Source organism: Leuresthes tenuis, unplaced genomic scaffold, assembly GCF_036924035.1.
Source record: "Leuresthes tenuis unplaced genomic scaffold, fLeuTen1.0.hap1 SCAF_23, whole genome shotgun sequence".
NCBI classification, from domain to species: Eukaryota; Metazoa; Chordata; class Actinopteri; order Atheriniformes; family Atherinopsidae; genus Leuresthes; species Leuresthes tenuis.
The window spans coordinates 3,487,541-3,510,245 of NW_027325377.1; the positions used below are offsets into that span (position 1 = coordinate 3,487,541).

Sequence of the window (22,705 nt, forward strand, 5' to 3'; positions counted from 1 at the left end):
AGCCTCCTCTACCAAATGTCCAGCTCACTTATTCTTAGTATAAATTAAGAAACACAAGCACTCATTTGTGTAAAAGTGGCTTTTTATGGCAAATGTTTATGTTGATATGCAGTATGTGAGCACATTTACATCACAGAGGCCTCGGTCTGGCCAGTGAACAGCTCAGTGTCTGGAAACACACTCACACACACAGTCTATAACCATATATTTATGAGCGCTGGCTAATGAATGAATGAAATCTGCTTTCATGCACAGTGTGTTGTTGTGAGCAGCAGTAAAAGCCAATCAGCCGTAACTCTGTTAGTCTGCTCGGAGTAAAGAACATTCTGCTAAAACGAGTCCAAACAAACCTCTCTGTGTGTGTGTGCGACTGGGCTACCTGTGCACGGGGTTGTAAAGCGGCGCTCGCACACATTAACAGGCTTTATGGAGTGTTGAGAAAGTTCCTTAACAACCGCCGTATTCAACCTGCCGACACACCCTCGGCTGTGTGTGTTCGAGACAGAGACAGTCTGTCTCCGTCTCCTTTCAGGCCCGAGCTCTCCTGAGTGGAAAGACGCTACCTGCCGATATTATCACACACGGGGCAGAAAAAAGACGGGTCAAGATAAGGAAAGAAAAGAAGGAGGAAGAGCGTCATGGCTGCTTACAAACCATGTTCCCCTCTCTGCGAGCCAAACACTGATGTCAGCTTGTTTTGACTTGAAAGCTTCCCACAAAACACGAGTGAATCCATGTTTTTCCTGTTTTTACAGTTTAACTAATAACTTGGAACAGTAAGTATGAAACAAGTCAAAGGCCCCTCACCTCTGAGCTACACTATTGTCTCATTTTGGGTCTTTTTGTTGTCATTTTATATTTATTATGTAGTCATTTTCAACATTTCTTTAGATTTTTTGGCCACTTTCTGACTTTTTGCGGTCTGTTTTTTGCCTCTTCTTATTAGATTTGCCTTTTGATACCATCTAAGAGGCACTTTTCCTCCTCTCTGGTTGATAGGTGTCTCTTTAATCTAGTAATTGGTGCAGTAATTCTGTGAGTCCCTGATTATTTTTTGGTCTATTTTTGAACTTGTTTTCCCTGGTAAATATTATTTTTTCCTTTTTTTAGGGCATCTTCTCTCTAAATTGTCTTAGTTTTGTTTGTTTAGATGAATTTGTGCTCTTTTTTGGGATGTAATTGAATCTCTTTAAACTAATTTAATCTTTGCTCGACCTTTGCTTTAACCTTTTTGATCTCTTCTTAGTTTTTCATCATAGATTTTAGTGCCTTTTAACATATAACTTGGTTGAACATAGTTTTAAAAACACTTTTCCGAGTCGAAAATGTTGAGAATCTGGAGCCTGTTTTTATCCAGGAGGAGGGAAACCTTTCACTGTTTCCAGTAACTTCCCTTCTTGTTTGTCACTCAGGTGTGTGTTGACCCGGTCCGATCCGCGGCTCTTTGAAGGAGGCGTGAACTTGTGTGTGTGTGTGTGTGTGTGTGTATTTTTGGGAAGCTGTTTCAGACTGTAGGTCAGGGTCAGTATGAGGGTCCTCACAAAGATAGAAGTTCAGACCTGTCAGAGGTCTCAGTTGTGAGATGAAATGTTTTTACATGCGATGTGTGTTAAATGTGTCTGAAAATATCCGATTTTTGTGGCTCTTTAATAATTCACGACTGCCTGTTTTTGCTTCTGATGAATATCTGTGTTCACGTGTAGCTTTTTGGAACAACTTCTTCTCATTTTAACCTTAAATGCTGCTTTATTTGTTCTAAATGTTAAACTCTGTGCGTGTTTTTATTTTATTTGTGCTGTTTGAACTCCAGATGTGTGTTTAACCTCTGACCCAGAGGGTGAAAAGGTGCAGAGACGTGACCGATCTGTTTTCTCTGTTTTTCTGCAGTGATCTCAGTATGAATAATCTGACTGTGATGTCGAGCGGAGCTCTGTCCAACCTTCCCTTCCTGGAGGAGCTGTGAGTCACACACACACACTCGGTGAACACCAACTTACCTTCATTTCCTTCCAAAAAAGTTGCTCTGTTCTCACAAAATGAGTCTCCGACACCGTAAATGGCTTTAAATGGACTTGTGTTGATTTCCAGGACAAACAGTCTAACTTAAAACTACATTTTTTCCACTATGATGTAGTTTTTTTTGTCTCGTTTTTCAGTTTTTGTCCCATTTCGACATTGTGTTTCTATTTTTGATGAATTTAGGTGTGTGAAATATGTTTTTGTCTCTTTAAGGTCACTTTCCTCATCTCTGTGGTCACTTTAGGTGAAATTTGGCCCTCTTGATGTCATTATTGTGTCATTTTGGTCACTTTCTATTTGCTATAGATATCTTTGCAGATGAATTTGTGTCTCTAAGCTGAGTTCCTATTTTTATTCAGTTTTTGTCCCATTTGTTGAGTTGAACTCTTTTTATTCATTCACATGTGCTGCGGCAGCATCTTTTTTGTAAATTTAGCTTCTTTTTTTCTCATTTTGGTAAGTTTTCATCTCTCTGAGGTTGCTTTGTCTCAGCCTCGTCATTTGGTCTTTTTCTTTTTAGATGAATTTGTGTTGTTTTTGTGCAGATTTAGTGTCTTGTTTTCATAAATTTCCATCTCTAAGATACTTTTGTCCCTTTTTTCTGGCTCATTCTGGTACCTTTCCATCTCATTATGGTTGTTTTGGGTCCACCTTTAATTAAATTAAGCCTTTGTTGAATCTCTAAGTGTCTCATTTTAGTAAATTTCTATCCATTTGAAACAGTTTAATTGACCTTTGTCACTTTTTTGTCTTTTTAAAAATAGTTTTACCGATTTTTGTGGCTGAATTTGTGTTCTGGGGTTGTTTTGTTCGTCTTCGTATTCATTTTTGTGCCTTTTTAGTCACTAAAGTTATTTTTTACTGAATATTGTGATGTTTTTTAAGTCAGGCTTCTATCTCATTATATTATATATATAGTCAATCATTTTATGGGTGCTTTGTTTCGTGCGGTTGGTCACATTTAGCCTCTTTTGAGTAATTTTTTTTTTCAATTTGTGCCTCTGTATTCAGGAATTGTCTCTTTCTGGTTATTTTTAAAGTCTCTTTGTTGAGATTTTACATATTGAATTAATTTTGGTCATGTTTAGCCTCTTCTAACTTACTTGGGGTCATTGTACAATAGTTATTTATTCATTTACTTTTGTATCATGTTCTTTTTTCAGGGATTTTGATGTTTCTACGTCACTTTGTAGCTTGTATTCCATTTTTTCCTCCTTTTAGTCATCATGTTTGGTGGTTTGAGTTTTTTTAATATCAGTTTTTTGTCTAATTTCGGTCACTTTGTTTATTGTGAAATCATTTAGCTGCTTTTGTGTTTTATTCGTGTTTTCTATTTGTCTGTTTGTGGCCACTTCATGTTTCTTTGTGCTATTTTTTCCTCTCTTTGTGGTTTATTTGGTGCCTCTTTTCCTGTGCTCACTTTATGTATTTTTGTCAGTGTTGTGTATCTTTTTTCAACATCTTTGTTATCTCTGTTTCAGGTTATTTTGTGTCTTTATCAACAGTTTTTATTCATTTAGTTTCCCAGTTTGTATCTCTACATAGTTGGTGTCTAATCAGTATAAAGCAGAGTACTGTTGATGCCCAGTAGTCTTATTCAGCTGCAGAATTCATGCAAAAAGCTCCCAGCAGAATGAAGAAGATAAACGATCGGTTGTTTTTTGAAGGTCAGTCGGTTCAGAGTGTGTTTGAGCTGAGATAATCAGGGATGAGTAGACCTCCTCATTTGTAACTTTAAATACAAATGTAATGTTATAATTCAAGCCTTTTTGATCCCTCTGAACTCTGGTTCGTGACTCCCAGACAAAGATGCATGAAGTCTGAAGTGTGACTGTCTGAGCAGGCGACGAGTTTGAATATCTGTGAGGATACGATATGTAATCCCATCTCTCCTCACCTCCCAGGAGCTTCGTGTCGTGTACGAACATTTTCCCAAAGCTAAAGTGGAGTGAATTAAAAGGCGGCAGCTGGAGGAGAGACGGGCTGACCTCAGCGAGACCTGAACATGACTCTGACTGCTGTTCTGCTCCTCTGCCAGCTGTGTGTCTGCGCGTGTGTGATATTTGTCGCCATGGCGTGAGAAGCGTCACTACGGCGATAGGACACCGCAGACATGCAGAGTGGCTGAACTTTGTGTGGCCTCTGAAAAGCAAACAGACCTGGAGGATTCGTGATGGATCAGTGTTTTTGTGTCCTGCACACTGGGAAACACAGGCATCAAAACACAGGTCTGAGTGCAGCCAAGAAAGGCTGGAAAATGCAGGTAAAACGGAGCAGTTTGACCTCAACATCACCTCCGTGGTCGCTCTCAAATGCAGTGAAGAAAACGTGTTAGAGGGGTGCTGAGTACGGTGGCCTGTTAGGACAAAGCACATGCAAGAGCGAAAGCTTCAAATCGAGAAATGCTGCAAATAACAGAAGTTAAACAAACACTGGAACTGGAAGGACATTGATAAGATAATTCCTGGAGGATCAACTTTAGTCTCTGAGTTGACCTATAAATATTTTTCCTGATAGTTTGAAGGTTTTCACTGGGCAAAACAACATGGCGTCTAACTGATATCACAAATAAACACTCGGCAAAAGTTAAAGTCAGAGTAAATATGATGACTTGAAGCATCTAAAGGAGTAATTTTGGATTGCACAGCAGCTGACAGATGTTTAATGATGATGTGTTTCAGAGCTGCTGACAAAAATGGTGAAGTTGAGGAAAGTTTGGGACGTTTGTGGGACATTTTTCAAAGCCTCTGAAGGTCAGCAGGAGGATTTATTGGGTGAGGAACCGTAAAGATCCTCATTCAGAGCTGAACTGGGAATTAAGGATGTACATTTAAAGTTTTTCAACAGTTCTCCTGAGTCGGGTTCTGCTGGAGGCCTCTGCTGTTGACCCCTGACGCCCGCTGTTGTGCATGATCGGGGGCCGGAGATTTAATGTGATGTAGAATAGAAAAATGCTTGATCTGACTCCCAGTGGGCAAAATTCTAATTAGTCAAGTAGTTCAAAAAGTTTTAGATATTTACAATGATTAGACAACAACAATAATAAATGAATAAATAAATAAATAAATGTGAGAAGAACATGTCAGCATCACTGTTAAAAAGCTTTATGCCTGTGGGGACAAAGGACCTCCTGAAGCTCTCAGTCCTGCAGCCTCTTACTGCAGCTGCTCCTCTGACCTGCCAGGATGCTGTGGAGAGGATGTCTATTATTCTCCAAAACAGGATATAATTTCCTCCTCATCCGTTGCTCCACCACAGCACTGAGAGGGTCTAGCCTTCTGCCTACAACAGAACTGGCCTTTTAAACCAGTTTGTCCAGGCGCCTACAGTTTTTGTCTGTAGTGCAACTTCCCCAGAAGATAACAGCAGTTGGCAGACCACTCCAGTTTATTATCCAGCACCACCCCCAGGTATATGCAGGTCTGAACAGTCTCTACCTCCCCTCCATCAATGCAGACTGACTGGTATGGAGTTTCAGATCTCCTGAAGTCCACCACCAGCTCTTTGGTTTTGGTAGTGTTCGGGAGCAAAAAGCTCTTTTTGGTCCAGCCATTAAAGGACTCCACAAGGTCCCTGTACTCCTTTTCCTGTCCACCGCACACATGCCACAACAGCTGTATCATCAGAATACTTCTGTATGTGGCAGGACTCTGAAGTCCGATGTGTACAGGGTGAAAAGAAAAGGAGCCAAAACAGTACCCTGTGGAGCCCCAGTACTGCATTCTAGTGTTTCAGAAACACATCTTCCCATCCTGACATACTGGGGTCTGGCAGTCACATAGTCTGTAATCCATGATGTCAGGGAGGGGGCCACACCCATACCAAGAAGCTTGTCTTTCTGTATGGGAGGCTGTATGGTGTTGAAGGCACTGAAGGAGTCAAAGAACATGATTCTCACATATGAACCAGGCACATCCAGATAAGCATATGCCCGATGCAGCATGTACAGAATCACGTCTTCCACTCATGTTTCTGGTAGGCAAACTGGAGGGGGTCAAGATCCTCAGAAATCTGCAATCTCATGTGACGAACAAGGAGTCTCTCCAAGGTATTCATGATATGAGATGCCAAAGCCACCGGTCTGTAGTCATTCAGCTCCACCGGTTGCCCTAATTTGGGCACCGGTATGAGACAAGAAGTTTTCCACAGAACTGGGACTTTTTCCATCTGAAGGCTCATATTAAAGAGCCTCTGAAGAGGAACACTAGTTGACCAGCACAGTCCCTCAGAAGCCTTGGACAGACTCCATCTGGGCCTGCAGCCCTCCCTAGCTGAAGTCTCCTGACTATACAGCTCCAACCTCCTCCTCACAGAGGTTGTAGCGGAGGGATGATGACAGGAGTGATGTTGCTATCAATCATGGGGGTGGGGGTGCAGCTGGACAGAGGAGCGCTAGTGGTGGGAGTTGCTGCAGAGGTGGAGGTGTAGCTGGGCTCAGGATACCTGGTTTTGGAAGCTCCCACTGAGGTGGAGGTGTAGCTGGGCTCAGGATACCTGGTTTTGGAAGCTCCCACTGAGGTGGAGGTGTAGCTGGGCTCAGGATACCTGGCGGTGGAAGCTCCAGCAGAGGTGGAGGTGTAGCTGGGCTCAGGATACCTGGTTTTGGAAGCTGCCACAGAGGTGGAGGTGTAGCTGGGCTCAGGATACCTGGTTTTGGAAGCTCCCGCAGAGGTGGAGGTGTAGCTGGGCTCAGGATACCTGGTGGTGGAAGCTGCCACAGAGGTGGAGGTGTAGCTGGGCTCAGGATACCTGGTGGTGGAAGCTGCCACAGAGGTGGAGGTGTAGCTGGGCTCAGGATACCTGGTTTTGGAAGCTCCCGCAGAGGTGGAGGTGTAGCTGGGCTCAGGATACCTGGCGGTGGAAGCTCCCACAGAGGTGGAGGTGTAGCTGGGCTCAGGATGGCTGGTTTTGGAAGCTCCCACAGAGGTGGAGGTGTAGCTGGGCTCAGGATACCTGGTGGTGGAAGCTCCCACAGAGGTGGAGGTGTAGCTGGGCTCAGGATGCCTGGTGGTGGAAGCTCCCACAGAGGTGGAGGTGTAGCTGGGCTCAGGATGCCTGGTGGTGGAAGCTGCCACAGTGGTGGAGGTGTAGCTGGGCTCAGGATGCCTGGTGGTGGAAGCTGCCACAGAGGTGGAGGTGTAGCTGGGCTCAGGATGCCTGGTGGTGGAAGCTCCAGCAGAGGTGGAGGTGTAGCTGGGCTCAGGATGCCTGGTGGTGGAAGCTGCCACAGTGGTGGAGGTGTAGCTGGGCTCAGGATGCCTGGTGGTGGAAGCTGCCACAGAGGTGGAGGTGTAGCTGGGCTCAGGATGCCTGGTGGTGGAAGCTCCAGCAGAGGTGGAGGTGTAGCTGGGCTCAGGATGCCTGGCGGTGGAAGCTCCCACAGAGGTGGAGGTGGAGGTGTAGCTGGGCTCAGGATGGCTGGTGGTGGAAGCTCCCACAGAGGTGGAGGTGTAGCTGGGCTCAGGATGCCTGGTGGTGGAAGCTCCCACAGAGGTGGAGGTGTAGCTGGGCTCAGGATGCCTGGTGGTGGAAGCTGCCACAGAGGTGGAGGTGTAGCTGGGCTCAGGATGCCTGGTGGTGGAAGCTCCAGCAGAGGTGGAGGTGTAGCTGGGCTCAGGATGCCTGGCGGTGGAAGCTGCCACAGAGGTGGAGGTGTAGCTGGGCTCAGGATGCCTGGCGGTGGAAGCTCCCACAGAGGTGGAGGTGGAGGTGTAGCTGGGCTCAGGATGGCTGGTGGTGGAAGCTGCCACAGAGGTGGAGGTGTAGCTGGGCTCAGGATGCCTGGCGGTGGAAGCTCCCACAGAGGTGGAGGTGTAGCTGGGCTCAGGATGCCGATGTAGTGTCTTTTTAAGCTCCTGTTGTACACTCCTCCGCCTTTCTCCATCCCCATTCTGGAACGCCATCTTTTTCCAGTTCAGGAGGTCTTTGATGGTTTATTATTAGGACGGCACCTTACAGTCCTCACTGGTGTCCCTACAGAAGTTAATGCAGTCAGTGATGGTGCTGATGGTGCTGATGGTGCTGGTCAATGTTCATTTCTTCTTCCTCCAGCAGAACATTCCCAGTCTGTGACATCACAGCAGTCTCTGGTGACCACTTCCTGAAAGATCTGGCAGTAACAGGAAGTCTTTGTCAAGTCGATCTGTTGGTTTTCTTTGCTAGCCGTTTAACAAAGTGGCGTTTTATAAATATTATCAGCTGAATTAGACTGAATTAACAGGGTATTAAACAGAGCAAACAAGCTGCAGCTTTCCACAGTAAATAAACTCGCATCGTTGTGTAATAAGTCTCTTTAAAATGTGTTTCTGGTTTCATATTAAGTCACAGTCATACCTGATTGATGATGTCTTGACTTGTTCAGAGTAGCTAATGACGTTTGCAGCTAAAACAGCTGCTCAGCTGGGACTGATACAGATTCTTTCACAGTAACCTCATTGCAGGAAATCTTTCGTTATTACCTGCCGCTGCTAAAATGCCACTTAAGTTGGAATACTGTTGTGGGCATGAGATCAGAGCTAAAGCTGCTAACTGCTTGTTAGCAGCTTTAGCTGCTGCTTCTGCTCCCTGCTGTCAGACATTCATCTCTCAGCCTGTATTTAGCTGATTTAGATTTGCCTTGGAAGCCTGAACTCTGAGCAGAGAGTGACCTCTTCCAGTTATATTCCAGTGACAAGTTGCAAAACCATTTGGATTAGCTCACTGACCAAGCTAGACGTGATTAGCAACACAAGCTAACAATGCATTCTGCTTCATGGCTTGTTTACAGATAGATATCTTTTCTCTCTTTTGAACTACAGGCTCACTTTTTGCTCACTTTTTAATTGACCATCTCAGGTAAACACACCTGGAACTCCACCCTGATTCAGCAGCAAACAGACCCCACCTGCTGGTGCAACTAGATACTTCGGCTAAAATGCAATCTATTAACATTCAACGCTAACAGTCAGTCAAATGAATGACAAGAATTGAATTTACATAAATCATTCATGCTGGGAAGAGCAGATATCTGCACATATCTTCTTTGCATGTCTTATTGTTCGTGCTCGATTTCTTGATTTTGAGATAGTCACCACCAGAATCTCTTCCTGGTTGTTTATCACTTCCTGTCTCTCTTTCTGTGTTTCAGGCGTTTGGCAGGAAACGATCTAACCTTCATCCCCAGAGGAGCGTTCACCGGCCTCTACAACCTCAAAGTGCTGTAAGGCCTCCTATGTCACACTACAGTCTACACTAGTAAAACAAACTTAGAGCATAGACCATGTAAGGATTTATTTTAAAGGGGTATTTTTAAACCTTTTATATTACTTTATATTAAAACTACAACAGCAAAACAAATACAAGCAGAAGTTAGACTGACTGGCTGTTTACTGTGGCTTTGTGTTTATTTTATAGACATAAGTTGTATGAGTATGAACATTTAACTCCAGTGTTTGTATTATTTTGCACTTTTATCGGTTTAATTGTTGCGTTTTCTTACAGGATGCTTCAGAACAACCAGCTGAGATCTGTTCCTGCTGAGGCCTTCAAAAACCTGCACAACCTGCAGTCACTGTGAGACACAATTAGTTTTCATCTTTTAATTCTCCATATATATACAGAGCATGGTATGTTTTATATTTGAGGAAAAGTATTTAGTATGTGTGGGGATTTTATACAGTCCTTTAACAGGAAATCAGCTGGTTCTCATCTGGTGTTAAAGCCAACCTCCAACCTGATTAACTGATCCTCAGTCAGTGTGAGCAGCTCTATAAAAGCAGGAGTTCTGTCAGTTTAACACGATGCCAAGGAGGAAAGACATCAGCAATGATCTCAGAGAAGCAGCTGCTGCTGCCCATCAGTCTGGGAAGGGTTATAAGGCCATTTCCAGACTATCTGGAGTCCATCATTCTACAGAGAGAAAGATTATTCACAAGTGGAAAACATTCAGGACAGCTGTCAATCTTCCCAGGAGTGGACGTCCCAGCAAGTTCACCCCAAGGTGAAGAAGCCCAGAGCTACATCTCAGACTCTACAGGCCTCAGTTAGCAGGTTAAAGGTTAAAGGTCACCCCAAGGTGAAGAAGCCCAGAGCTACATCTCAGACTCTACAGGCCTCAGTTAGCATGTTAAAGGTTAAAGGTCACCCCAAGGTGAAAAAGCCGCCAAGAGCTACATCTCAGACTCTACAGGCCTCAGTTATTATGTTAAAGGTTAAAGGTCACCCCAAGGTGAAAAAGCCACCAAGAGCTACATCTCAGACTCTACAGGCCTCAGTTAGCATGTTAAAGGTTAAAGGTCACCCCAAGGTGAAAAAGCCCAGAGCTACATCTCAGACTCTACAGGCCTCAGTTAGCATGCTAAAGGTTAAAGGTCATGGCAGCACAGTTAGAAAAAGACTGAACAAGGATGGCTTGTTTGGAAGGGCTGCAGGAGAAAGCCTCTTCTCTCTAAAAAGAACATGGCAGCACAGCTTAGGTTTGCAAAGCTGCATCTGAACAAAGCTCAAGACTTCTGGAACAATGTCCTTTGGACAGACCAGAGCAAAGTGGAGATGTTTGGTCCTAATGCACAGCAGCACGTTTGGAGGAAACCAAACACAGCATATCAGCACAAACACCTCATACCAGCTGTCAAGCACGGTGGTGGAGGGCTGATGATCTGGGCTGGTTCTGCAGCCACAGGACCTGGGCACCTTGCAGTCATTGAGTCCACCATGAACTCCTCTGGATACCAAAGTATTCTAGAGTCAGATGTGAGGCCATCTGTCCCCCAGCTAAAGCTGGGCTGAAACTGGCTCATCAACAGGACAAAGATCCCAAACACAGCAGCAGATCTACAGCAGAATGTGTGAAAAAGAAAAGAATCAAGGTGTTGCAATGGTCCAGTCAGAGTCCAGACCTCAGCCTGACTGAGATGCTGTGGTGGGACCTTAAGAGAGCTGTGCAGAAACCAATGCTGCAAACCTCATTTGAAAACCTGGCGAGGACCTGATTATTAACCATGATGTTTGGTCATGCAGCTGTATGCATGAAAAAAAACCTCAAACGTAACATTATTTACACTTTGGGGATATTTACTTTTTTTTTTGGTCCCCATAAGGAAGTAAAGTCCTCACTTATCACACACACTCATCCTTTAGTTACTCTTTGGTGGAAAGGAATCTCATCACACACACACCAGTAGGCATGTATTAATGTATGTAGTGGAGACAGTGTGTTCTCTGAGCCTCATGACACCGTAATTATTCTGAAACTGTACCTGTGTGTGTAGATAAGAGTTTAAGAATGAAGATATCAGAGTCTTTCTTTAGGTCTTTCTCTCATTTATCTGATGGACGATTATGTGAAGTCCCATCCTTCTCATCTTTCTGAGTCTGAACAGAGGAGCATTTGTTAGTGTGGTCAGACAGAATCACGGATCTCCACATGCATGTTTTTGTTTCATGACCTGAAGAAGAGCTGTAAGGTTTCTGCCTGAATTCAAGACAGACCTGAATAAGTAGGAAAGAGCACCAGGGGGGTATTACAACCCCTTATCTGTCCACTTCTGTTAGTTTTATTAGAATTTTGCTGCTAAAATCATAGCATAAAAATGTGAATTATCACATAAACTTCATCTTTGATCATGGCTCAATAAGAGAATCGATAATCTGTCGATTTTTAGAACACAAGTTGCATTATTTTTAGAGCAAAATGTAACCTGAATGAATCAAAACTGTGGAACTTAATCTGTAAATCTTTACTTATTAAGACTATTTGCCAAAACAGAATCAATGCTGTCTGATTGCTGCACTTAAAGCATTTCAATAATGAAGGCCTGAGCATTTTCTGACAAAGGTGCTGTAAAACAGGCAGTTTGAACAGATGTAAACGGAGTTAAAAAGCACATGCTACCTGACCCTTGATTGGCTGTTACTGATTTGGAGAGGGCAGCTCCAAAAAGTTAAAGGTGCATATGGGAAAAAATGATGAATACATATTTGTGACACGAGATGGGTTCAAACCGGACTAAAATAGAAATTATTCAGCCAACATCTTAATCTACTGGATGAGGGCCTGCAGAAGTGTTGACTGAGGAAGAGGGAGTGCAGAAAAAGAGCCATTTTATGCTCTTTTGCAAACTCATACGACCGTAGGAACTGTGTCGGACTGGAGGAATACGTTCCAGTGGGTCGGCATCAACAGGAAGAGGTGTTCAGAAACATACTGACACGTACACGGTGTTGCTGAGGTTCTTGGTTGGCTTAGAAAGGATCCTTCGAAACAACAGATCAAGTCATTCTCTAAGCTGAAATGCTCATTTGAAGAGTTTAGTGTAAAATCTCATCATTAACAGCTTCAGGGTCTTTCATTAACGTCCAGTCGTGAGATTTAAAGCTGAAAAAAGCATCTCTTGAATTGCATGATTCATTATTTCATTAGTTCCTGCTCACGTTAGGTGCTTCAGATATAGAGCGACTGTTAAAAAGCTCGCTTAAGAGCTCTTAAACTCTCTGTAAGGTTTGTGATCAACCAAATTCTTCCAATAACTGAAAAGATTTCTTTCTTTTCATCTCTTAAACTGGATGTTGTTGTATCTTGAGGGAAGTGTCTTTGATTAATTCACAAAGCCGCCCTAATTACTGCCTGTACAATAAGTGTGTGTTCATTAAAATACTTTCTTTCGGCCTAAGAGCCTGGTGGCTGGTGAAGGGCTTCTTGAGCAGCCTGCCGATCATTCCTCTGCCCCTGGTCAAGCACTCTGTTTAATGTTCCTCTTTAAATGGCTTCAGATCAAGTAAAGCCTCCCATTTTGCTACTCTTACTCTGCTTCTCTTGAAGGTTTTTAGAAGTAGTTTTCTGTTGCAGGATATTTATTGCAAAGGCCTTTTAAAAGGCATGTTTTCTCTGGCTTTTGGCTTCACTAAAAGAATTTCTGTCTTTATTTTACGATGTGACAAACTGACGAGCAGTCATCCGACCACCGTCCATATCACACTGTTCAGAAGTTTGTTCTCCATTTCTAATGTTGAATTTCTACCCTTTATATCGGAGTGAAACCAGCGGAGGACTTTCCCAAAGTTACACCCAGTCTGCATCTCTTAATAGGCGCCTGGATGCCAACCATATCTACAGGGTTCCCTCTGGCTGTTTCTCTGGCCTGCGCTCCCTCCGTCACCTCTGGTTGGATGACAACTCTCTGACGGAGGTCCCGGTGGAGGCTCTGAGCGAGCTGCCTACCCTGCAGGCCATGACGCTCGCCCTCAACCACATCAACCACGTCCCCGACCATGCCTTCAGCAGGCTGAGCCGCCTGGTGGTGCTGTACGTACACACAAGGACACGTTAACACATGAAAATTAGACGGGTTGTTGTTTATTTTTATAGATTTGTGTTTTCCAGTAATTCTCCTTCACTTTCCCACTAATTTCCAGAATTTTTGCTGATGTTAAGCCATGAAATTCCAGGAAATTTCCCAAAAGATTTATACATCTTATATCTTTTTAATAAAAAAAACAGAGCAAGTATTGCCACAGTTATTCACTTATTATATTTTAAATTATGAGAAGAAAATGCTGTGTTTTGTGTTAAATATTTTAAGGAAAAGTATCTGCAGGAAACTCTTTAAATTTTGGTCAAATTTAAAGGGAAATGGAGAAAGTTTTGCTACAGTTATTCACTTATTATATTTTAAATTATGAGAAGAAAATGCTGTGTTTTGTGTTAAATATTTTAAGGAAAAGTATCTGCAGGAAACTCTTTAAATTTTGGTCAAATTTAAAGGGAAATGGAGAAAGTTTTGCTACAGTTATTCACTTATTATATTTTAAATTATGAGAAGAAAATGCTGTTTTGTGTTAAATATTTTAAGGAAAAGTATCTGCAGGAAACTCCGCAGATACTTTAAATTTTGGTCAAATTTAAAGGGAAATGGAGAAAGTTTTGCTACAGTTATTCACTTATTATATTTTAAATTATGAGAAGAAAATGCTGTGTTTTGTGTTAAATATTTTAAGGAAAAGTATCTGCAGGAAACTCCGCAGATACTTTAAATTTTGGTCAAATTTAAAGGGAAATGGAGAAAGTTTTGCTACAGTTATTCACTTATTATATTTTAAATTATGAGAAGAAAATGCTGTGTTTTGTGTTAAATATTTTAAGGAAAAGTATCTGCAGGAAACTCCGCAGATACTTTAAATTTTGGTCAAATTTAAAGGGAAATGGAGAAAGTTTTGCTACAGTTATTCACTTATTATATTTTAAATTATGAGAAGAAAATGCTGTGTTTTGTGTTAAATATTTTAAGGAAAAGTATCTGCAGGAAACTCCGCAGACACTTCAAATTTTGGTCAAATTTAAAGGGAAATGGAGAAAGTTTTGCTACAGTTATTCACTTTTAAGAGGAAAATGGTAAATTGAGAATGAAAGGTTTGAAGAATAGTTACTTATATGAGTATCCACTCGAGATTTATAGAAAACACTAACAAATAACGTTAAATGTCACATACATTTAAACAGGTAAGATCGTAGCTCTCTGTGGCAGCACTGTCTTCAGTGAATATTGATTACTGAGCTGATCAATAACGCCAAACGATTTAGGATACTGATGCACATTTACATATTTCTGACATTATAAAACATTACTATTAGAAACATGCTGAAATTCAAATATGGAATACAAATATTCAGGGGGAATTATGAGGAGAGTTTCATATTAACTGTAACAAAAGACTCAGTTAGATGAAGTTTAACTAATTTACAAGGAAAATTAGGTGAGTTCATGAACTGTGATGCAGTAAATATTCAGCTTTTAGGTGTAAATTACTGATTATTTTATTATCAAAGTTAACTGATCATTATGATAGAATTTAAATGAACTTAAAACAGTAATGGTTATTTTTCATCTGTTAAAAACTGAAATATTAAGATGAAGTTTACATAAAACAAGAAATGTACTGTAAGGCATTTTATATGTTTAGCAAAAGTGTTTATAAAAAGTTTTCTAGAGTATCTGTAGACTGAAAGTTTTTAACAAATAGCTGAAAACTAAGTGAATGCTTGGTTTGCTTGTAAGTTAGCAAATAGGTTATGAAGTTGATAAGCAGTAAGTCGGCTTGTAAAATGGTTATTTGTTTTGTTAACGGTTATTTAAACTTGATTGTTTTAGGGTAGTAGCTGGTTTGCTATCAGTGAATTTACTGATAACTGCTGAATACTGCTTCTCCATGAGGGTTGGTTCTTTGGTTAGTAACACATTAGCCTGTAGATTAGTTTTTTGGCTGGCTATTAGCTAAAAGGCTAATAGGTTAGCCAGTTTTAGTTGTTTTTATGAGGCAGGGAGTTAGCCGCTAATGTTTGTGAGTTGGTTAAAATACTGGCTGGTAATTCAGTGCTTGTATTTTAGTATTTATTTTGAAAATAGAGTTAAATATGTAATCGTTTCACTAGCAGAAAGGTTAATCTACTGATTAGAAATTTAGCTTACTGACAGTTTAGCTAGTACTTAGCTCCCCCGTTAGCACTAGCCAATAGGCACACTGAGCAGTTAATATACCAGTAGGTTTGACCAGCTGTTTTGTTTTTATTCACATCTGCTAGTAGTTATTTTATAGATTAGCTGGGAAGCTGACAGGAGGTTAGCCAATTAATTTTAATTTAAGTTTAGGACATATTCTTTTAAACAGTTAATAAGTCTGAAGGCTTGTGAATTAGATAATGAGACCATAGATTAGTCAATTATAACCAGAGAGAATCAAATGGACTTAGATCGATTCTGAAAATGACTTCCTTTCCTTTAGCTCTCTATACAATACAAAAAGAAAGCAAGAAGTCACACTTCACATTCATGTTCACAACTGTTTATAAAGGTTAGTTTTTCACATTTAAGACCAAGTTTCCAAACAAAGTAACTGGATGAACTGGAACGTTTCTACCCTCTGTAGCTCTAATCCGCAGAACTGAAAATAAAACTCTGGATTAATTGGCTTCAGATGTACTCAGATCATCTGCTTTTCATTCAACTCAACCACCACACTTTGTAGGTTTATGGAAACACCTTTTCCCTGATTTGGGTGGGTCTTCTCTTTTTTTTACCATCGTGTGTGTGCTTGTGGACAGTTACAAGGAGTCATTGCTGTATTAAGTCGAACCGTGGCAGCGGCCGTCCTTGTTCGTCTGTATTAGCTCCTTAAAAACATGCAAACACCCAGTTTGTGTGTGTGTGATGGCATTCAGCCCGACAGCATTGAAGTCTGCTGTCATTTCTTTTGTCCAATGGGCTTGAAGCTAATTTGCATGAAATTACCGAAAGAAAAAAAAACTTCTTGAGAGGCCCCGGGGCCCCTTTCAAAAAGGCACTCACACACTCACACACACACACACACACACACACACACACACTCTTTGTCTGCTTCATTAGTCCATCAGTGTCTCTCGATCTCTCCACAGGCATCTCAACAACAATAGGATCGTTTCCATGGGACCAAACTGCTTCCACGGACTCCACAGTTTGGAGACGCTGTGAGTTAGTGTGTGTGTGTGTGTGTGTTTTCCAGGGGGGGGTGGAGTAGTGAGGGTTGAGTTTAGGTCAGCGGGAACTGTTAGCAGATGAGAGGGAGCTTTACCGTGGACATTTATAGAGGTTCCTCAGGTAGAATTCTGTTCGAAAACCACCTTCAAATTGCTTTGGACAAACTTGGATCAGTTTTAACTGCAGATACAAGTCTGCTCCGTGGTCAAGTTAGTCTAATTTAGCACAAATACAGGAAAGGGGGGAAATGTTGGCTTAGGTCAGACAAAATAGAACAAATGGACAGCAAGAGAGTGTCTCCAAATCTACCAGATTTACATGGATATTTGTTTTTGGGCAGGTTAAGAAGAGTTGATGCACACAAAGAGGAATTTAAAAAGGTGAACATTTTACGCCGATATCACATAAACCGGTGGAAAAGCAGCATTTCAAACTGAGTCATTTATTCTTATTGCTGCAGAGATCGAGTCTCAAGTTGAAGATCCACAGAAAAGCTTTTCCATTTACTGTCTGAGCTTACTTTTAAGGACTCTCATCGCTGCAGTGCTGCCAGAACGCACTGGAACTGCACTAAAAGATCCAGTTATCGCTAAAACTCTTCAACGAGAGAGCCAACAAAGGCTAACGGGACAGTGCGAGTTGCCGTGGTGATATTTAAGGTGATTGACCAGGAGAAAATATCCCACCTTAAAGCGTGCTTGAAGCTGTTGAAGCTTTAATGAAAATGACGAGTTTGCTGAACTTTGCAACCACTTTCTGTGATGTTTGAAGTTTATTTTAGTTTAGTTTATTCATACCATCGCACATAAATCTCACCTTTAAACCTTCAATGGACCTTTCCCTCTAGAACTTGGCTCAGTAATGGCGCCATCGATGTGAAAGAGCTGCACAGCGATCATCTAAATATCATTAAAACTCTGGACTAAGGACCCCAAACAGAAGTAATGCATCTCTGTTTTATAAAGGTGTTTATTGACAGCTTCGTCCTCACCCTAAAAAAAAAGACAGCATAGAAGCGTGACCTGAGCATGAACTGATCTGCAACGGGTCCATTCTTCCTCCATATGTGCCGCCACAGCTAAATCCAGTGCGAAATCCTGCTCAGAATTCATTACACAGATGCTAAATTAGCCAGAATTGACCTAATAATTAGTGCTACACATGCAAACAATCTCAACAATCATCTTTTTGGAAGGTAGTAATCAGCCTGGAGACGGATTTTGCTCACCGTGAATCCGCTGGTTCGGGATCATTCTTTATGATCTAAAGTTTGAAAATCTCAGAGACTTTTGGGCCACTTTTTGTTCTTTTTGACTCCCCAACACCCGGGACGTGACCTGAAAACCCACAACAAGCCCACAAGGGGCAACCCGCTTCAATCAAACTGTCCCAATAAAGTAGAGTCAACGGCGGTGGTTTCATACGTAAAGAAAACTGAACATTTAGGCTAGAAACTCCCCACAGCTCTTATCTTATCAGCAGAACCAGGAGTTATTCCAGGATACATGAACTCTATTACTTCTGTACCATCCTGATCAGAAGGTGATTCTTAATTTTGTAAAAACTTTTTGGGAAGAGATCATTTAATTTCTTCCTCTGAGCTGTGTTTCTTATTTCAAATTAATTGACTCTCAAATGAAATAGACAGCAGTGACCCTGGAAGTGACAGCAGAGATTACATGAGAGGCCGTGGGATGAAGGATTTCCTCAGGTGAATAATAATAATAATACTACATTTTATTTGTATTGCACTTTGTATTTAAAAGTCTCAAAGTGGTATATAAAAGATATTTTAGCAGTAAGCCTTCTTAAAAAGGTGAGTTTTTAGGTCACGTTTAAAAGCAACAATGGTGAGGAGTCATGTGGATCCTCAGATGGTCTTTAGTACCTGATTACGTGGACATTAAGCGCTAACCTGCACACTATCATCAGCTGATGTCTCCTGAGCCTCTGCCCAAACACCTGAAACACCCACAAAGACGGCAAAATAAGAAAAAACTAAGGAAATACCAACAGAATGCTGCATCTCTGCAGAGAAATACAATAACTTTAATTTCTTCTGGAATAAAGAGATGACTGGGAGGGATTGCTTTTGCATTGCCTTTGTTTTCGATTCTAATCAATCTACCTTTAACATTTAGAAGCCCTTATGCACAACAAGGCTTCATCGTTTAAACCGCTGGGTGTGGTGTGCAGTTCTTCTTTACCTCATCCTATCTTCTTTCACAAGCCACACACCAAGCGAGACCAGTGAAACTCCCACAACAAAGTGCTCATTAGTCATGTCCTGGAACTACACACAAACCTCTGCTGTGACCAAACAAAAATACTGTGAGAAAAGAGAATGTGATGGTTCGTCACGCCGTGTTGGGATGGCAGCAGCATCTTGGAAGGATTGCTCTCCTTTGTTACCTGAGCAGTTTTGGTTTTGGTTGGCTAATAGTGCTCAAATCTTGTGGAAGAGATGTAATATCAGCTAATTTATCAGTATTGGGCCCCCGAAAATAAAACTAAAAACTTTTTTCTGGCTAATTTATTCATATGAATGAATGATAAGACTTCCAGATGCATTCGTTGCTGTGTTTCTCGTACACAGTCCTATGCAGTGAGTGTTTACGAGTCAGTATGTTCACGATAAAGATGTGTTTTGAGCTCAGATGTTTGTTAGATGGCCTTATTTCTTATTTGTTTTAGCCTTATTATTATTAGCCTTATTATTTTAGCCTTATTTCTGACCTGGGCCTCTTTAAATCTAGGCTAAAAACATACTTATTTCAGATGGCTTTTAATACCCAGTAGTATGGTGAGTCTTTTATATTATCTTATTCAATTTTGCTGTATTTTATTGCGTTTACTGTTATTTTATTGTTTTGTACTTATTCTTTTCTTTATTTATTATCTGCTGTAAAGCACTTTGGATACACCTAAATGGATTGTTGTAAAGGGCTGTAGAAATAAATTACATTTACATTTAAACACTCTCCAGAACTCAGGGTCTGTGGGTCTGAAAGAGCCTCGGAGCAAACTGTTGTCTAAACAAACCGTCATCTTCATGTTTTTTATCTACTCAGAGTTAGATAACCAAAAGAATTGCCTCCTATCGTCTTTTCCGAAGCTCTTAACCTCGATGGAAACCATCTTGGGGTTAAGGAAAGGCGGTAGGAAAAACTCATCGTGATACTCAGCTGTAATGTGAGTCTGCAGCCCTAAAACTACAGATGTTCACTACATATTCTATTCAAAGGGCTGCAGATGCTTCACATATCGCAGTCTTTCACACTTTGTACAATAGATGAAAATAATCCAGCGTTGATATGAAAGTTCGGGCCGCCAAGGATTGCAGGATGGAGTCGGCTCCTTTCTCCCATAGAGGATGGTTCAGTGTATCCTCTGCCAAAGGGGGAGTTAGAGAAAGTGTTTGAGCTCCTTTCCTTAGCATTAAGAGAATCAAAAATGGCTGCGACTTACATTCCTCAGTTTGGAAGGTTCCTGAGATCAGTTCAACCAGACCCAGTCCTCGTTTTGTGTTCTTACATAGATGTCTCGTTTTAGCTGGCAGTTGATCCTCGTGGTGCGTTCGAGTGCTGCGTGTTAACAGTGGCTTCTTCTGTCGCCGCTGCTTCTCAAAGTGAGTTTGGTTTATAGGAGCCTTAAAATCCATGATATCCTCTTCATATGAACAAAAAAGCGGGTTATTCCTTTAGCAGTTGAGATGCTATCAGGCTTTTTAGGAAGTATTTACAGATATTAAATGAAGACAAGTGTGTGTGTCTGCCTGAATTAGTGTATTTACATGTGTAATCTGAGGAATGTGTGTGTAAAGAAATGTTTCTGTTTTCTCAGTCAGCCAGAGAAGCAGGCTTAAACACACAAACATTTGGAAATACTTCTGTATAAGCGTGTGTCGAGCTGACTCTGTGTGTGGCCCGGGCTGTATGCTAATCATAATTACCATGTATGCAGCCACACACACAGGGGCAGCTTGGGTTTGTGTGTTGGGAGGCTGTGTACCTGTTCAATAAGCAATAATAAACCACAGCAGTGACTCACGTTCATCTGAAACTACAAACACAAACGGAGAGAAACGAAGAAGACGGAAAGAAAAACAGCAAAAAATAATTAATTCAACCGGTTCAGTTCAGCTTTAAAGGAAAACGCATCCGGACTCTGAAAGAACATATTCCCACTGCTGCTGATGTTTGCTAACCTCAGCTTCACGTCGGCCCAGTAAATGAAGACAAGTCCAGCTTTCAGTTCCTGAATCTAACATAGTTCTCCAGGCTTCTTGAAGGACATCCCAAAGCTCTTCTTTGGATGTGGGCTGCCTTTTGTTCCGTTCTCTGTCAGATGATCCCACACTGCTTCAATAATGTTGAGGTCCGGGCTCTGGGGAGGATTCATCCCTCCATAAGACCTGTTGCCACTGATTTTCAGTCCACTTCTTGTGTCATTTGGCACAGCTCAGCCTTTTCTCCCTGTTTCCCTTCCTTAAGAACGGCTTCTTGACAGCCACCCTTCCATGGAGACCATTTCTGATGAGGCTTGGGCCAACAGTAGATGGATCAGCTGAAGGTCCAGATGCATCTCTCAGGTCCTGTCAGGTCACAGCTGGATTTTTTCCTCTTTCTTAAGGACATCACTTTCAGATCCTGTTCATCTGCTGTAGATAGTTTTTCAGGCCTGACACTTCTTCTTTTGTCCTCCACTTGTCCAGTTTCCTCAAATGTTTTAAGGACACACTGCACACCATGCTGAGATATGCCAAGTTTTCAGCTAATAGCTCTTTGGGAATCACCTTGTTGCTGCAGAAATCCTATTTTCTGTCTGTCAAACTGTGTTTTCTTTGCTGTTTTTCATAGATGCAGCTAAAGAAATGGGAACAAATGATGTGTCTTTGTGACAAAGTGCCTAAAGATCCAGTTTAAAATGGCTTCTCTGCTAAGTTGTCTGTTCTGTGTCGACACAACACTGGTTCATCCCTTGAGTTAGGAGCCTTTTTCCTGCCTGAATGCTTCATAGCTCAGAGTTAAGTGGCTTAACAGAGAAAAAACACATTCCTCTGGAAATGCTCAGGTGATAAGATTATGAGAAAGTCTGGCTGCTACGAAAGAAACAGGAAGAAATGAGGCCTGGATCAGGACTTTTGAGCAGAACTGTACATATTTAATGTTTTACTACAGCAAACTAAGAATGGTTTACTCATTAGAAAACAAACCCAGGTGAATGGAAACACTCACATTGTCTGAGAGAAATGAACAGAATTGCAAAGAACTATCAAATTTCTGTGGACCCTCTCTGAACTCTCAGATAAAACCTCTCATCCAATAACAGCCTCCCAAACGCCATAAATACAGTTTTGGAAAGAAGGCGCAGCAGCTATTGTTGTTACCAATCATCGTCTGAACACACACAGACTGAAGCAATTTCAATTTAATGGTATTTTCACAATGTGGCAACTTCATTCCACACACTTTCGTGCGTGTGTGTGAGTGTGTTGTAGCCACCTGCATCCCAGAGATGGATGAGAGGACCTAATCGAAGCCATGTGTGGACTTGAGGAATGCTCTAGTCTCAACTGGTGATGAAAGAAAAGGAAGAAAGGAGGAGGCACTGTTAAATGTTTTTTTAATAAACTTAAAGGACGGAAAAAAAAAAAGATTAAAGCTGAGCATGAAGCATGAAACACAAACATTTACAGTCTGAAGCCGGCATTCCCACAGCATTTTAAAGCTGTCATTCCCGTCATGAAGCTCTGGGACCAGCCAGGAGTTTACATTTCCTCTGTTAAGCTGATATCAGCAGAAAGATGTGACCAGAGAGAACAATCTGTGGCATCTCCAGTCTTTACCTGATATTTCCGTTCCCAGTTTAGTTCTTTTGTTCTCGGTTTTATCTGCCGTTCAGAGCATCCAGAAGTCTGAAACTCACATAGATTTGGTATTAGCTGTATGGAGTAGATCATTCCCAGGTCAGAGGTAGTAAATAAGATGAAGATAAGATTAGTCTTTATCGTCTCTCTTATGGGAAGACCTAACAGCACAATATACAAGTCAATCTGCAGTTTACAACAGCAGAGGGCCGAGGATATGACACAATATCCCAACCCAGTATTCCCAATCTGACTGTTCCCAGTACACATTTAATAATTTGTAATCAAGAGACCAGGAATTTGCCATCTAATCATCTCATCACTTTGAATT

General features: G+C 41.6%; 1 protein-coding gene across 2 annotated transcripts in view; it reads left to right on the top strand.

Annotated features, from left to right (window-relative positions):
- Window positions 1-22,705, top strand: part of LOC140283100 (leucine-rich repeat-containing G-protein coupled receptor 5-like) — a 60,851-nt gene that overhangs the window by 10,192 nt on the left and 27,954 nt on the right. For both annotated transcript variants that reach the window (XM_072377753.1, XM_072377754.1), the window contains exons 2-6: window positions 1,888-1,959; window positions 9,146-9,217; window positions 9,499-9,570; window positions 13,085-13,300; window positions 16,424-16,495. In XM_072377753.1, the coding sequence (XP_072233854.1) occupies window positions 1,888-1,959; window positions 9,146-9,217; window positions 9,499-9,570; window positions 13,085-13,300; window positions 16,424-16,495 (504 nt within the window). The remainder of the gene's footprint in view (window positions 1-1,887; window positions 1,960-9,145; window positions 9,218-9,498; window positions 9,571-13,084; window positions 13,301-16,423; window positions 16,496-22,705) is intronic.